Here is a 16,435-nt window from a genome sequence, read left to right on the forward strand (position 1 = left end):
TTCCAGAAAAACGGAAAATCTGACAACAATGTAGTTAGCACTATAATATCGGCCGTATTAGGAAACCCCTACCTGCCAAAATCTATAAACATCGTGCAAGCCGTTTTCGAGATAATTGAGTGTTTCCATACATAAAACTTACTCTGTATATAAAAATATAACAAAATATAAATTTGTACAGTTAAGTAAATAAATGTTGTAAATTCATTGTATTTTTGATGGACTTGGTATTTATCCTCCTGCGTTACATAATTGATACATGGATCATGCTATAATTATTTAATTTTCCACTAATTACTATAAAAAACATGAATAGTTTTTCCTATCCACAAAATGAGATGTGCAAATGAAATTTGATTACAAAAGGTGCATTAATCTATTATAATTTTATTGCTAATATCACAATAGCGTTATACACTCACTAGATGGATATAAAATTATAACGTGTTTTGATAAAATGATCACATAATTCGAAAATCACTCGAGATCAGCCTTGGTGTTTACAAGAGACTCATTTTATTAGCTTAGAAGATTCAACGCTTTCGCATGTTTTTTATTAAATGCCTACAACTAAATGATCACATTGATACTACACTTCACTATCACTTTTCAAGTTACAATACTTCTCCGCCATTACAGTCAACACCTGCTCGAACTTGGTGTGCCTCTCGTTAGCGTTGGCGAAGGCCCCCCGCGAACCCCAAAGAAACTTCAACTGGAACTCCGTCCGGAAGATGTCTATCGTGAGCTCGTCGGTTCTGGCCTCCCCCAAGACTATCTCGGCGTTCCTTTGATATGCGGAGCACATTTCGAGGTACTTCCTGGCCTGCTCCATGTGGTTGAGGAGCGTGCCGATGCCGAAATCCTGCGTGTTCCATTCCCAAAAGCCTAAACTAGTTTGAACTAATTGATTTTGGTCGTTGATTGTTAAAAAGTCGTTTAAATTACGTTCTAAGAGGAGGATCAGGGGTAACAAGTGCGGTATTGTTGTATTTGGTGCTTGAGGATTTGAGCAACTGTTCATATTTTTTAACATTGGGCGGAGTTTTGCTTCGAAGTTGAAGGCAGAGTCGGTGTATTTTTGTCGCAGCATGTGCCACGTGGTGTTCAATTTCTCTATCTGGAAAATAGAATAAAACTTAAGTTAATATTAAGCGAATTTCATTAAACTATATAGCAAAAATATCCTTACTTAAAACATGTTACAAAAATAAGGATAGGGTGTCACCAATGGCACGCGTTTGTTCACGGCTTAGGCTCCGCCCATACATTTCTTTGTTTTCGGTAGCGATTCTAAACTATAAAAGGTGGCGAATCTCTACCGAAACTCCACTAAACGCGAATAAAACAACAACCATTGTGTTTCGCGCTCCCTCTGTGTCACACAAAATCATCAGAAATGATGACGACCAATACCCACTGAGTTTGATGGGAGAAAGGCTCTTGCTCAGCCCGACTGCTAACTACTTGGGAGTCCTGTTTACCAAGACTCTCAACTGGGATGCAGACCTAAAGGCAACTTTAGATAGGGTAAGAAATAGAGCCAAACTCCTTAATCCTCTCGCTGGGGCAATTGGCAAGACACACAGAAAGACTCTCATACACACTTATAAAACCTATATTCGACCCGTCATCGAATACAAATCAGGCCTTTACTGCCTATTCAATCGTAACCAAAGTCGCGTGTTGTTGCGAGCGGAACGTAGAATCCTGCGTGCAGCGAACTACAAGCCCTGGAGATATCCCAGCAACGACATCCATAACATTTCAAACGTCCCCAAAATCACTGAGAGGATACTCTCACTGAACAGGAACTTCACAACAAAAATTATCAACGGTCCCCAATCCGACACCCAAAACACTCTAAAATGTTCCTGTTCTTCTTCTGGCCACGTACGCAGCCGAAAGCCCAAACGGAAAAAACTACATCCACCGTCCATTCTAATGCAATCATGCATTGACGATCTCCAGGCTGAGTACGAAGATATCCTCGAGGCTACCCCGCTAGCCTTCCGCACCCTCCACATCTAATCCTCATCCTTACCCCGAACAGGAAGAAGTTGGTTTTTGCGGTTTCCCAACTTCATTGCACAATTATACCTGTTCGTCCCAAGAAAATAGCCGCAACTATTTTCAACATTCGAACTCACACTGTCCACGCCGCGCTCAAAAGCCACCTCCTGACCGCCGACGAGGGCCGCTGGCTTGCCAGTTGGCGTACAATGGTTTCTAGGGAGCTTGGCCGAGGGTAAAGCACGGACAGTACACACATATGTCAATGGAACCAACACCAACTCCATCATTCTTTCTTCTCTGTTGTCTGACAGTCTTCTGGACCACCACCGTCCGGCATAACCCAGGAACACCAGAACCACCACACTTGTCCCAGTGTGTTTTCGGACTGTTTGCTTTTGCGGCCATTGTCTGATGTTTGACTACATATCACATTCACTACAAACCCTGAAGAGGACAAAATCCTAAACAGGGACACTCAATGTAAGCATTTCAACAAAGCATACCAAATCTTTCACGCAAATCCACACATTGATTGATTGATACCGAAACTCTCTCTCAGTCTTCACTCTTGACGAGCACCTGACGTGCCTCTCGCGGGCTTCGGCCTACGCCGTAGCGGCCATGTGGCCTCTTGTACGCACACGTTGTCCGATATAACAGAATTCTGTGCTGCAGTTCCTGTTTCTACAACTTAAAACTGTGTTTTCACTACCTTACTGCTGCTACTTTTAATGTAAAAATACGAGATGAATTCTCAACCCTTAGAAACGCCTAGGAATGGCAAATTAAACTTTAAAATATGGAATAAAGATGTCATAAACGACTTAGCCAAACAACACAAGTCACAAACCCTATCGATGATAGGGTAATCGTCTACACGGAGGATGGTCTATGGGGCACTTTTCCAGACCAAATTTTCCCGATAGATGATAAGGGTCTTGGAATTTTGAAAGTCTTTGAGCCAAGACACTGGGTTGGTAGATACAATAAAGACACAGGGTACAAATTGCAACGATTCAAGAGACCGATGACAAATAGCGAAAGAACAAGATGAGGGATACAAATTGTGGTATGTAGGGAAATGTTAACAATGGGTGCGTTCGGACGACCACAGCGGCTGGACAGCTGAGTAAGCGGGAGGGTTTAGACGACACCGCTGGAAGTCAGCCGCTGAGAGCTTTACTAAGCTTTCCCTATCAGCGCTGGATAGAATCACTCAGCCGATTTCTGCTGACAGTCAGCCACTTTGGTCGTCCGAACGCAACGAATAGCAATGGAGTTGGTATAATTATTGATGGAAACGTTGTTGTATGTGTCATCATCAGTTGGTACTACAGCCCTTCGTGAGCCTTGGCGTGCCTCAAAACATTCTTCCATCCTTCCCTGTCGATTGTCGTCTGTCTTCTCCATACTTTTATTCGAATCTCCCTTAAATCTTCCCGCACATTGTCCAGATATGTGAGTTTAGGTCGCCCCTTTCTTCTTCTTCCGACCGATCTATTTAGCATAGTTATTTTAACAGGATATCTTTCATCCATCCGCATAACGTGGCCCACCCATCTTAGGCGATTCATTTTGATGGTTTTCGTGGTATCTGCATCACTAAAAAGTCTATAGAGTTTGGAATTATATCGCATTCTCCACTGTACCCATTCGTTAACTCCGGCATATAGCATATATATTGTCCTCAATACTTTTCTTACAAAGATTGGTAGTAACTCTTCATCTCGAGTCATCATTGGCCATGTTTCCGATGCGTTCCGTCAGCAGTGGGTGTATTAATGTTTTAAAGTTTGTAGTTTGTTGCTCTTGACATACATCTCGTTTTTAGTTCTAGGCCAAAAACGGCGGTTAGCCACGCATATTCTTTTTTTATTTCTTTGGTTGTTTTCTGCAGTCTACCAGGGCCTCTAAGTAGCAGAATTCTTCCATCGTTTCTATAGTTTTGTGTAGCAGCTCTAAGTTAATTTGTTGTATTCTTGATATAGCCCTCATCTAATATATTCTTGATATAGCCCTCATTTATAGCCTAAATCTCTCATAACTTTTTCTAACGTTGTGATGAATGATAGCGCATCTCCTTGGTGTAGTCAGTTGTAAATGGTTCTGAAATATCCCCTTGTACCCGGTTTATATTTGACTTTCCTCATTGTCATTTTGGTTAATGCTACCAATCCGTTTGGTATTTCAAATTCGAGCATAGACGAATATAACATTGAGGTCTATCAACAGTATCGTACACTGCCTTAAAGTCTATGTCGTTCTTCGTCCTTTTTTTCTAATATTTGTCTGATTAATGATATGTCAGCAATGGTACTTAGATCTGCTTCTCAAAAAACAGCCTCTTTGATCCTATTATATTGTTAGTATACTGTGCTAGTCGTTCGTTAGGTATCAGGAACAAAATGTTTTATGCTGCATTCAGAAGGGAAATCCCTGGAAAGCTGTAACAGTCAAGGAATGTTTCCTTTTTAATGTGTATGTGAGTGTATACTCCTCAAATCGGTCTGGATGAAAATTAAGGTACGTTTGTTCTTTATTACCACTAACATCATCATCTTGGGAGTCTAAAACACACTGTGGATCTTGACCACATTGTCGGTTTTCCAGGATAAGGTTTCATTCTGCAAACGTCTATATACCGACCTTAAAAAACTTGATTAAAGCTTTTTACAAAGCACTAAATAAACAAAGAAAGCATAACATAATATTATGTTTAAATTGAAAAATATTGAATATTATTAATAAATCATTTAAGTAAAAATGTCAATGTTTTATGTATTCGTAGTTCCTAATGATGTTAACGTCTTTTATCTCTTAATTTTTTTCGAGGTGCGTTCCTCAAATATCTTTTAAGGGCATAGAAAAAAATGTAACCTGAAGTTTTGATCGGAAACCGTTATTTTCTCACTTCACCAGTTTACTCTCTTGGAAGGGGGCTGTGTAACATTAAAAAAAAGTTACAATGTTTAAATTGAAAAATATAGAATTTTGTTAATAAATAATTTAAGTAAAAATTTCCATGTTAATGTTTTCGTTTAGGAACATTTTCCTTACCTGCGGTAGACATAATCCCAACATAATGCCACAGAACCCAAAAAGGTTCCCTAGCGCCGTTTTTGTATCTATCGCCACTTCTATCCATTTGTTCAACGTGTCGGTCCTCTCTGATTCATCAGCGCATGTTAAGATCGTTACAGCTACTAGTAGTTTTAAACATTCAGTCCTGCAAATGAAACATGTTATTAAGCTATTTACATCTACGTACTCAAAACAAATGCAAGGCACTCAGTCTCCAACAGTCCCTTGAAACCAGACTATGGTAGCAGTCTCGGAAGTAGAGGGACAAAGTCTGCTAAGAATTTCCTGAGTCGACCAGGCTACCTTCACAGGCAACATTAGCAAAGAATGCGGTTTATGGCAACAAACGCCAGAACATTGATGGAGGACGAAAGCTTGTGGAACTTTAAAACGAGCTGAAGCATATAAAATGATATAAGTATTCTTGGGTTATCGGATATACTAAGTACGGTGAAAAGGTGAAGAACAAAGTACTTTTATATTATAGAGGAAAGTGTTCTATAGAAAAATAAACAAGATCATGCCAAATATGAACAAGAGATCCAGAAAATCACCGAAGAGTACTGTAGAACTATAGTCGAGATGATCACATTCCAGTAGTAGAAATACCAAAAATTGAAGGAATTACACCAGAAAAATGGAATAGTGCTGTTATGATAATACATATTGCATAAAAAAGGAGATGTAACAGAAATTGGAAATTACAGACCTATCAGCTTGTTACCTTATTTACATAAGCTCTTTATGACAAGAATTATTACTGACAGATTGGGACCTTAGCTAGATTTTCAACAACCACTAGAGCAAGCAAGCGGAATTTAGGAGTGGCTTTGGAGCAAATGACCATCTCCAAGTAATAAAGTCTTTGATAGAATACAACAAGCCATTGATATTAAAATTGGTAGACTTGAGATCAGATATTCCCATGTGCTTGAAAATTCTTTGATGAGTGTATACTCCTAGATTTAACGTATGGAATAGAAACATTGACCCTTATCAGAAAAGTAATTCATAAATTACAAGTGGCACAGAGAGCAATGGAAAGGTAAATGTTGAATATATCCCCAGAGACACAGTTGCAAATCAAATAGTTAGGAGAAAAACTGATGTTATGGACTTAAAAGAATAACAAACACAAAGTTAGAATGGAACTGCTCAGGCCCTGTTGCCAGAGTCAGAGATGGTAGATGGACCAAGACAATTTTAGAATGGAGATCTAGACACGATGCTTATCGTAATCAAGGTCGTCACCTAACAAGATGATCAGACGACATTAAGCACATCCAGCACAATTGGATTTAAGTTGCTCACGGTCAGATGCGGAATTACTTGCGGGAGGCTTATGTTCAGCAGTGGACTCAAAACGGCTAATAATGACGATAAAACTCGTCGCAACGGCATCTTCCGCTAAGCAAAGAAGTAACATAAAATACAGTAGAACCCCGCAAATCCGAACTAATTGGGGGGACAGCCTGTTCGGATTCCGAAAAGTTCGGATTATCCGAAAGTTAGCCTAAGAAGCTAACGAAGATGATTTTTAAAAGATTTGGGCTGCCACCGATCCCTTTATGAAACTCTATCCGCACGTTTATGCCTCCAATATTCTAAAGCTGAAAAATATTTGGATCACTGAAATATTAAATCGCTAAGGCCAGTAGTTTTGTTTCGTCACGGGACATGGGAATTTGGCCATGTCCTTAAATGATTCATTTAATTTGTAATCTGGATATTGATTACACTATGTTTCTCATGTTTCTTATCTTTTTCAATGTTTTCGTTCATAGTATACCATGGAAAATGTGTATTATGCACATTCCTTTATTGATTGTGTTTAGTCTAACTCGACGCTTTTATTCACCCATTAGTGTTCCAGTGTTTAATACTGTAGCTAGCATCTTACGTAATTATTTTCTCACATAATAAACATGTTTTTAAATTTTTATTTTGAATTTTAAAAATTTTTTTTCACTTTCCGTTGGTTCGGATTTGCCGAAAGTTCGGATTTGCGGGGTTCGGATTTGCGGGGTTCTACTGTAAAAAAGAAAGATTGCGCTTACCTTTCTATAAGATCCATTCTAAATTGGTGCCCATGTGGTAAGGCGCATAAATTCAACCCTAAAGTTAACTTAGATTTCACGCCGTCCTCGCCTCTTGTCCCGAAAATTAAGTCTAAATCAGTCCTCGTTAAGTGATTGGCCAATATCCTCGGACCCGACTCGAACAACGTCATCTTGATCCTCCTCAGCGCTTGCGCATCCAGAGGTTTATTTTCATGTACAGGAAGTAAGAGAGTTTGGAAGTTTTCTAAATCGAACCTAGAAGATAGATCACACTCTGGGAGTTCAATTTGGGAGAGCTTCTCCTCAGCTGCCATCCAGTCGATTTCGAAATTCTTAAGAGTAGTGGAAGATTCGGAAGTGGACATGTTATACCTCGGGTTTTTGATGACTACACCTCCCGATTTAGGAACTTCGCCGGTATCTGTAACGGAACTCATCGCGGAATCACCGGAACCGTTCCCTGAATCAGAGCCGGACGCGTGGTAAGAGGTCACCCTTTGGAGACCTCCATGGGTGATACCATCGATACTATACCGACCCTCGGTCACATCGGAATCTTTTGATTCGGTTCGCACTAGACAAGGAACTCTTGAGGGTTTGGGTGGGGGTGAATCGGCGAGTCCTAGGTCGTTACCGGAGATGAACCGCCTTTCCGAACATGGTGAGAGGGTATTGTCACTGTTCATTCGGTTCCGACAGTCTCTTCCGAGGGTATTAGCACTACAAGAAAGCGAGAGTTTGTTGTGGGGGTTTCGGGGAAGGGAATGTGAAGAGAAACGGTGGTTGTGGTTGATGGTGTCTGCTCCTGCTGATCGCGTCATTAGTGGTGATTGAATTACTCCGTCGGCGCTGTTACATTTTTCTTGTGAAATCCTGTTTACCTACAACAACAAAATAGTTTAATGGTTTATATTCTATATATTAATAGACGAGCAAATTTAGCACTAAAAACACCGGAATAAATCTATTTTTAAATTCAGCACCTAGAGACTTGCAACTTTTGCATTGTGTTCGCATAAGATGCATTTAAAAGTACATAAACATGTCAAGATAAGCATATAAGGGCCAGATTTTGGTACTCGGGGGTTTTTGGGGTCGCTGAACACGACTACGCCATCAGAACCGACATCCGGAGTACCTGGTGCTCAGTGTCACTGCTAAGGCACGTCATCTTCTAGAGTTTCGAGAATTTTCGACATTAAATTGATGCAAATAGATTACTCGGGCGGTTTTTGGGGTTTCTGAAAACAAATTAATTAATGCAAATAGGTTACGCGAGGAATTTTAGGGGCTACTGAACACGAATACGCCATCAGAACTGATCCTTGGAGCACCTGGCGGCCACGTTAACTGATAAAGCACGTCATCTTCAGGAGTTTAGAAGGTTTATGGCCTTAAATGCATGCAAATAGATTGCTAGACGGTTTTTGGGGTCGATGAATACGAGTACGCCATCAGAACGGACACTCCGGACCACCTGATGCCCAAGGTCACTGCTAAGGCATGTTATCTTCTGGAGTTTGTAGGCTTTTTGGACATTAGGTGCACCGGGGGTCGGATCTGAAGGCGTTTTCTTGTTCAGCGACCTCAAAAACACCTCGATTAATCAATTAGTACCGAAAACCCTCGAAACTTGAGATAACGTGCCTTAGTAGTGAAACTGGGCACCAGGTGCTCCGGTGGTGGGTTCTGATGGCGTATTCGTCTTCAGCTACCCCAAAAAACCCCCGAGTAACAAAATCTGTCCCTTAATACACTTATTTTGACAGTTTTATGAAATTGTGGATGCATTTTATGCACTTTAAAATGCAATTATGTATTTCTATCCATTTTTCTATAGTAGAATTTTTGCCTGACATTACCGTGAACACAATGCAAAAAGTTGCAAGTCTCTGAGTGCTGTATTTAAAAATCGATTGATTTTGTGCTAAATGCCCTGATCTTATTTTTAATTAAGGATCAGAACTTTCTCATTACAAACAAATCTTCACCTTAAAGGAGATACAGACAAATTGTTATGAAGGTGAAGTTCCTATACATGTTTTGTTTATGGATTTTAGACAAACATATGATAGAGTCGATAGAGACAAAATGTATCAAGCAATGGAACATTTGGGTATATAGACTAAGAGCCGCTATAGGTGAAATTTCTTAATTATTTTAGGCACGATGGGACCCTATAACTTAAATAGTAGAACCTAAAATAAAACGTTTGAACACTGTGCCGTCACTTTTCAGTGGCACATGCGTCGACAGTGGCGCATCAAACTTTCCACTTATGGACGGGATAAATAAATTAAAAGTTAACAGAACTTACTAACAGAATTAATTTTTTTTTTATTTTTTTAAGTTCTATGTGATTAACACATAGGATTCATCGTGATTTTAACCCACCACCCCTTCCCCTGCCCCCACCATCAAAAACTTCATTTTTCGTTTTTATTTTTTTTTGGTGGGATGCAATCAATTTTAAAATTTCAAAAAATTCACACGCATAGTTGAGGCTTTTATAAAACATGCCTATTTTTTTATAGACCCCTAAGTAGAGTGTACATAACCTCAAAAAATTAAAAGAAATTTTTTTTTCAAAAAAGCGTATAACTTTTTTTGAGGAATAGCTGCCGGTCTAATTTTTTCTTAATCTTGTGTGTTGTATCAAACACTATATTTTAAATTTTTTTCAGATTTTTCCGTAAGTCTCCCCACCTTCAAAAATCCGAAAAACTGTTTTTTGGGGGGTTTTGGGGGATTTTCCCTATTTTATAGACTTCATAATATATCAAATCAATTTTGTTTTTATAGGTTATATGTAACTTGAAGTAACTGAGTTCTTTAGAATATTTAAAAATGGGAGAAACACGTTCAAACCCCCCAAAACCCCCTTAAAAAACAGTTTTTGGATTTTTGAAGGTGACCAACGTTACAGAAAAATCTGAAAAAAATTAGAAATATAGTGTTTGATAAAATACACAAGACTAAGAAAAAATTAGATCTGCAGCTATCCCCAAAAAAAAGTTATATACTTTTTAAAAAAAAAAAAAATTTTAAATTTTTTTGAGGTTATGTACACTCAACCTACAGGTCTATAAAAAATAGACGTGTTTTATAAAATCCTTAACTATGCGTGTAAATTTTTTGAAATTTTAAAATTGATTGCATCCCACCAAAAAAAAAAATAAAATCGAAAAATAAAGTTTTTGATGGTGAGGGCAGGGAGAAGGGGGTGATGGGTTAAAATTACGATGAATCTTATGTCTTAATCACATAAAACTTAAAAAAATGAAAAAAATTAAATTCTGGTAATTAGGGAGGGTATTTTTTAATTTATGTATCCCGTCCATAAGTGGAAAGTTTGATGCGCCACTGTAGACGCATGTGCCACTGAAAAGTGACGGCACAGTGTTCAAACGTTTTCTTTTAGGTTCTACTATTTAAGTTATGGGGTCCCGTCGTGCCTAAAATGATTAAGAATTTTCACCTATAGCGGCTCTTAGTCTAATACCAAAAAAATTGATCAGACTAGTAAAACTGACTCTAAATAACTCTACCTGTGAATGTGCTTGGCACGGTCACATTTCAGATCAATTTACGATTGCAAAAGGCTTGATACAGGGATATTCTTTATCCACTAGACTACTCAACTTAGTGTTAGAAACTATAATCAGAAAATGCAGCATGAAGGTTGGCGAAACAATCATAAAAAATGAGCACCAGTGCATGGCAATTGTTGATGATCTAACTACTATCTTAGCAAGAACTGCGAAATAATTACGAAGAGTGGCGAAGAAAATTATTGAAGAAGCACAGAAATTGGGATTGAATGGGAGCGACAAAAATGGAAGCTCGATGCTAGAACAATGGAAATGCCAGTAAGAATAACAAAATACAAAGTAAAAAACAATTTAGTTTTCACAAAAAAAAAACAATACAGCACAGGCCAGTAGACCTATGTCGATACGAAATAACTAAATATGGAAGTGATAAGCCGTCCCACAAAAACTATTCCAAATGGAAACAAAAATTTAAAAATTAGAGGTAAATCTAAAATAGACTGAATACATTTATATTGGAGGACAAAAGAGATTCTTTCAATCAAATAATAGATAAGTGAAAAAGTCCTACGCAGAGTATAATTGCTTATGAATACAACTCTAATGTTCCTCTAGAGACCCTGGTAGGTATTTAAAACTTGGTAATGGTTCCACAAAATACGAAGAATTGCTGATTTGCAAGTTCCTGTAAGGAGTGGGAGAGGAAGACCCGGGAAGAGACGTTTAGGTGGTCCTTGTTCTCTGGTTTAGGCAGGACATGTTGGTAAAGGGGATTGAATGGTATATTAAGCTTAAAAACATATTCGGGTAAGGTCAATGCTGTAAACTGTAGACCACAACCCTGTAATTGCAAATCTAAGATTCCGACTCGACTCGAGAAAATGTTTAAGAGAAAAGTACCAGGACACAATACAAATAGTCAAAAACTCAGAAGCTAAGTATATACTTAACTTGTCTCAACAACACACTGGAAAAACCAGAAAGATTATCAACCAGAAAAAGAGGTGAACAGTCATATAAAAAAGAAGTTCAATAATTGATTTCCTTTAATTTTAGCCTTAGAAAATATCATATCGGTAACATAAAACAATGATCACTTGTAAAAATATACATGCAGTGTAGACTGTAGACAGAGAAGTGTGTGTTCAATATTTACTTAATTCTGTTATGTACATGAGTAAATTTGTATTTTAGCAACGCCTCAATAATTCAGGTGTATGCAATCGACTCAAAACTCACTCTGAGTCGTCCATTATCATTGTACAAAACAAGAAATAAAAGTTGATCAATCGAGTAATCGAATCTATTTCTTCTCAAGATTACCTACACAATCTTAAACAAAATTCACCAGCATACGGTACATTTACTATTATATCTACAAGAGTTTTAAACAAGTTTTGGTCCTTCGAGCCGGATACCTTATTTATTGTTTTGTAAAATGCTGATGGACGACTAAGAGCAAGTTTAGAGTCGTTTTCGTACACCTTAACTATTGTGGCGTTGCCAGAATACAAATACAGTCAGATGCATAACAAAATTAAAGCAAATATTAACAGTGTGTGAAGAATTAAATGAAACAAACGGTTATGAATAAAAAGGTAAACGTTAAAGAGAGACCTAAAGTAACATTAAAAGTGAGGATAGAATAAAGAAGAGAATAAAGAGATGATGAGAAAAGCAACGAACGTATTTAGCGTCTATTAAAAACATTAATAGATAATAATTAAGATGGTTATGGAACGTTCGACATAAGCAATACCAAAAAAGAAGTATTGCTCATGCCGAATAATGTAGAAGAGAAAAGTGAGTAAGATGTAGTAAAAAATGGAGCATGGTTTTAAAGAATTTGAACTTTGATGTCTTCCTTTTACGTCTACGGCATGCAACACAAACTCTTTATACATAAAATATCTACCTCAGAGGGCGTCAAAGACTGACTTCTTTGTTTCTTGGAAGGCAGTCTTGGAGCCCCGTCTCTGGAAGGTCTAGTAGGCGAATTGCTAGGCCTATAGGGCTGTAGAGGACTATGCCGATATTGATGACCTACCGGTGTGCTAGCTGGTGAAGTAAGTCTACTTTGCAGCAGTGGCGTTGGATATTTTGATGCGTAAAACGAGAGGGGGTACATTCGGTTCCTTGGAATCTGAATCCTTGCTCCGGACGCCACTGTTATGGGTTTCCCCGAGCCTACATAGAAAGTTATTAGATCTGGAACGGTGTCGAAGGCTTCGTCTTCGAATTGGTACTGCACCCGTTCGTACACCGTATCACGCTGCAGAATTTGCTTGTTGATGACGAAATGGAGCGCCTGCATTTTCGTTCTGCAGCTAAGTACGTAGTTGCCAGGTTGCGAGGTACAATCTCTGATCAAAAATTCTCCTTCTTCCCGTACGATTTCTTCGGCTCGTAGTCTTGGAATTGCTCCGTGGTACCATGCGTGCGATCTGAGGTCCCTACTGTCCAGAGAAAGTTCCCATTCCAGGGTCTTGCGGAGATCGGCCGCATTCATGCTCGGGTCGGCCATGGGTTCCTGCAAATAAAAAATATTTTTTAAGAACGTTATTTAATTACGAACGATATTTAATCAGTTTAAATGTCACAATTATGGAAAACATTCTTAACGGTTATACATATGTACATGTAAGAATATTTCGAAAGTGTAAAGCGGAGATGAGAAGTGGACAGTTTGAAGAAGCTCTGTATAGTTTCACAACTAATGCCCAAAAGGTTATATATAGGAGGGGTATAGAGGTATAACAAGGATCCAGATAAAAAATGAAGATATTGAACAAGTGGACAAAATGAAATACTTAGGAGTCTGAAATACTGAAGATCTAAATCAGAAATTCGATCAAGAATAGAGCAAGCATGAGCAGCCTTTTTGAAAATGAGGAAATTTCTGAGTAACCAAAGACTCAATCAGCAAATCCAATATCGGATGGTAAAATGCTATACAGTAAAACCTCCCTTAACCGAAATAATTGGGGGGAAGACCGTTTCGGATAACAAAAATTTCGGTTAAAAATAACATTGTTTTTTGAATTCTTCTTGTATCAAATTACATAGTCTTGGAGATGTATAGCTGCAAAACATCGTTGTCAAAAGCAAACACAAAAGAAAATACAAAATTACGTTAAAAACTCACTCTAAATATGTTCATTTTCCTTAATTTTATTGCTTTTTTGTTAATTTATTTTTTGTTGACAACATTATTGAAACTGTCAGCCATTTCGGTTAAACGATGTTTCGGTTAAAAAGGTTTCGGTTACCGGAGGTTTTACTGTATTCACTCTATTCTTCTTTATGGTGCCGAAACTTGGACTGTTAATGTCGACTTAATGAGAGAGCTGGAAGGTTTCATATTATGAACGCAATCGTGTTGCACAGAGGTGCACGTGCACATGGTATCCCGAATAAAGTACGTCCCTCCTAGTGGCGGGATACGGGCAACAATACATTGGCTTATAGGGCAGTCCTTACAGTAGGGATCCTGGCCTATACAGAAAAATGCAGGCGGGTGTGGGGTAATACTGGGTAATGTGCGGGTAATACTGCACTTTGGTTGCATTGGTGGTGTATTGGCTAAACGTGCCGGGTATGGTGCTAAACGTGCAGGCATTCAGACATCAAATATCCGCACAAAATCTTTTAAGGCCATAATAATGAGAAGACCTTCTCCAATGAATTTTAAAACTTATACTGAAATGATGGCATCTCCTGGGGTAAAATATGCCGGAAGTAAAATGAGCCTCCGTTCGGATTTCCGGGTGAGGACTATCTCAGGGGGAACACCATTGCAGGTTATAAAAATCAGGATAGGGTCGTGGAATCTTGGTAGTCTTACAGGTAAGAGTCTGGAGTTAGTGAATGCGCTCAAACGAAGGAGAGTTCAAATTGCTTGCATTCAAGAAACTAGGTGGAAAGGACAAAGGGCGAAAGAACTAGGTAAAGGATACAAATTGTGGTATACAGGGAGTAGTAACACTAGAAATGGAGTTGGTATAATTGCTGATAGTGAAATGAAAGATAACGTAGTGGAAGTTGTAAGAACGAGTGATAGAATTATATCAGTGAAATTTGTAATTGATAAAGAGGGATTGAATATTCTGTGTGTGTATGCTCCTCAAACAGATCTGGGTGAGAATGAAAGAAGAGCTTTCTATGACCAATTAGGAGACGTCCTGAGTGATATTCCGTCAGAGGAGAAAGTTATAATAGGAGGTGATTTCAATGCACATGTGGGCCAAGGAAAGGCAGGATACGATTAGCCACACCATGAAAATATGGGAAAGAGTAATTGATAGACGGATACGTGAAGAGACCGAAATATCCGAGAATCAATTTGGCTTTATGCAGGGCAGATCAACAACAGATGCAATTTTCATTATAAGGCAGTTGATGGAAAAATACAGGAGTAAAGAAACAAACGTTCATATGGTATTCATTGATCTTGAGAAAGCACATGATAGAGTTCCTCGAGAGATTCTGTGGTGGGCACTCAATAAGAAAGGAGTCGCTGGTGAATATGTAAATATTGTGAGGGATATGTATGAGGAAGTAACGACTAGTGTTAGGACAGGTGTGGGAGAGACTGATAAATTTCGTGTGAAAGTAGGATTGCGCCAAGGCTCGTATGCTTAGTCCGTATTTATTCTCATTAGTTTTGGACCAGATAACAGCGAAACTACAGGGTAACATTCCATGGTGCTTAATGTATGCCGATGATGTCGTGTTAGTAGGAAATAGTGAAAGAGACTTAGAACAAAAACTGGAACAGTGAAGACAAGCTCTCGAGGAAAAAGGTTTAAAACTTAGTAGGACAAAGACAGAGTATTTGGAATGCTCATTTAAAGATGGAGTTACTACAAATAAAATGGTATCTTTGGATGGTGAACTGATTGTAAAAAGTAATCGTTTTAAGTACCTGGGATCGGTATTGCAGAGTAATGGAGAAATAGATGGAGATACATGCAGTAGAATTAGGGCTGGATGGATGAAGTGGAAAGAAGCAAGTGGTGTGCTGTGTGACAGAAAAATTCCAATGAAGTTAAAGGCAAAATTCTATAAAACAGCCTTAAGGCAACTATGATGTACGGAAATGAATGTTGGGCAGTGAAAAAGAAAGAGGAACAACGAATGCATGTGACGGAAATGAGAATGCCTAGATGGATGAGTGGAGTGACAAAAAAGGATAAAATTAAAAATGAGTATATTAGGGGAAGTCTAGGTGTGGCACCAATTGATGCCAAAATGAGAGAGGATAGGTTGAGATGGTTTTGTCATGTTTAACGTCGAGACGTTAATCACCCAATACGAAGAATTGCTGAAGTGCAGATTCCTGGAAGGAGTAGGAGAGGAATACCAAAGAAGACGTGGGGGAGACGATTAAGCAGAACATGTTGGTAAAGGGGATTAATATTGATATGACCCAAGATAGAATTGAGTGGAGAAATGCAATTAGGGAAGCCGACCCCGCATAGGGATAAGGCAAAGAGAATGATGATGAATGGTGTTGCACATAATGGGAAAAGACAGAGAAGTTTTGACTACCATTAAAAGGAGAAAGACAGCATATTTGGGGCACATACTTAGAAATGAAAAGTACAAGTTGTTGCAGATGATTATGAAGGGTAAAATCGAAGGAAAAAGGAGTCCTGGTAGACGACAAATATCCTGACTGAAAAACATTTACAACTGAACCGGGTTAAACACACAGACGTTTTGAAG

The 16,435-nt window shown here is 38.6% G+C and overlaps 1 protein-coding gene across 6 annotated transcripts in view; it reads right to left on the reverse strand.

Annotated features, from left to right (window-relative positions):
• Positions 1 to 371: 371 nt before the first annotated feature.
• Positions 372 to 16,435, reverse strand: part of LOC114329669 (breast cancer anti-estrogen resistance protein 3 homolog) — a 288,951-nt gene continuing 272,887 nt past the window's right edge. For 5 of the 6 annotated variants that reach the window (XM_028278850.2, XM_028278851.2, XM_028278855.2 and 2 more), the window contains 4 exons: positions 12,624 to 13,238; positions 7,155 to 8,038; positions 5,074 to 5,242; positions 372 to 1,120 (listed from right to left, as the gene is read on the reverse strand). In XM_028278850.2, the coding sequence (XP_028134651.1) occupies positions 590 to 1,120; positions 5,074 to 5,242; positions 7,155 to 8,038; positions 12,624 to 13,238 (2,199 nt within the window). In that variant the 3' untranslated portion in view covers positions 372 to 589. The remainder of the gene's footprint in view (positions 1,121 to 5,073; positions 5,243 to 7,154; positions 8,039 to 12,623; positions 13,239 to 16,435) is intronic. The other variant, XM_028278853.2, reaches the window with a different exon arrangement.

This window comes from Diabrotica virgifera, chromosome 3, assembly GCF_917563875.1.
Source record: "Diabrotica virgifera virgifera chromosome 3, PGI_DIABVI_V3a".
Taxonomy (NCBI): Eukaryota; Metazoa; Arthropoda; class Insecta; order Coleoptera; family Chrysomelidae; genus Diabrotica; species Diabrotica virgifera.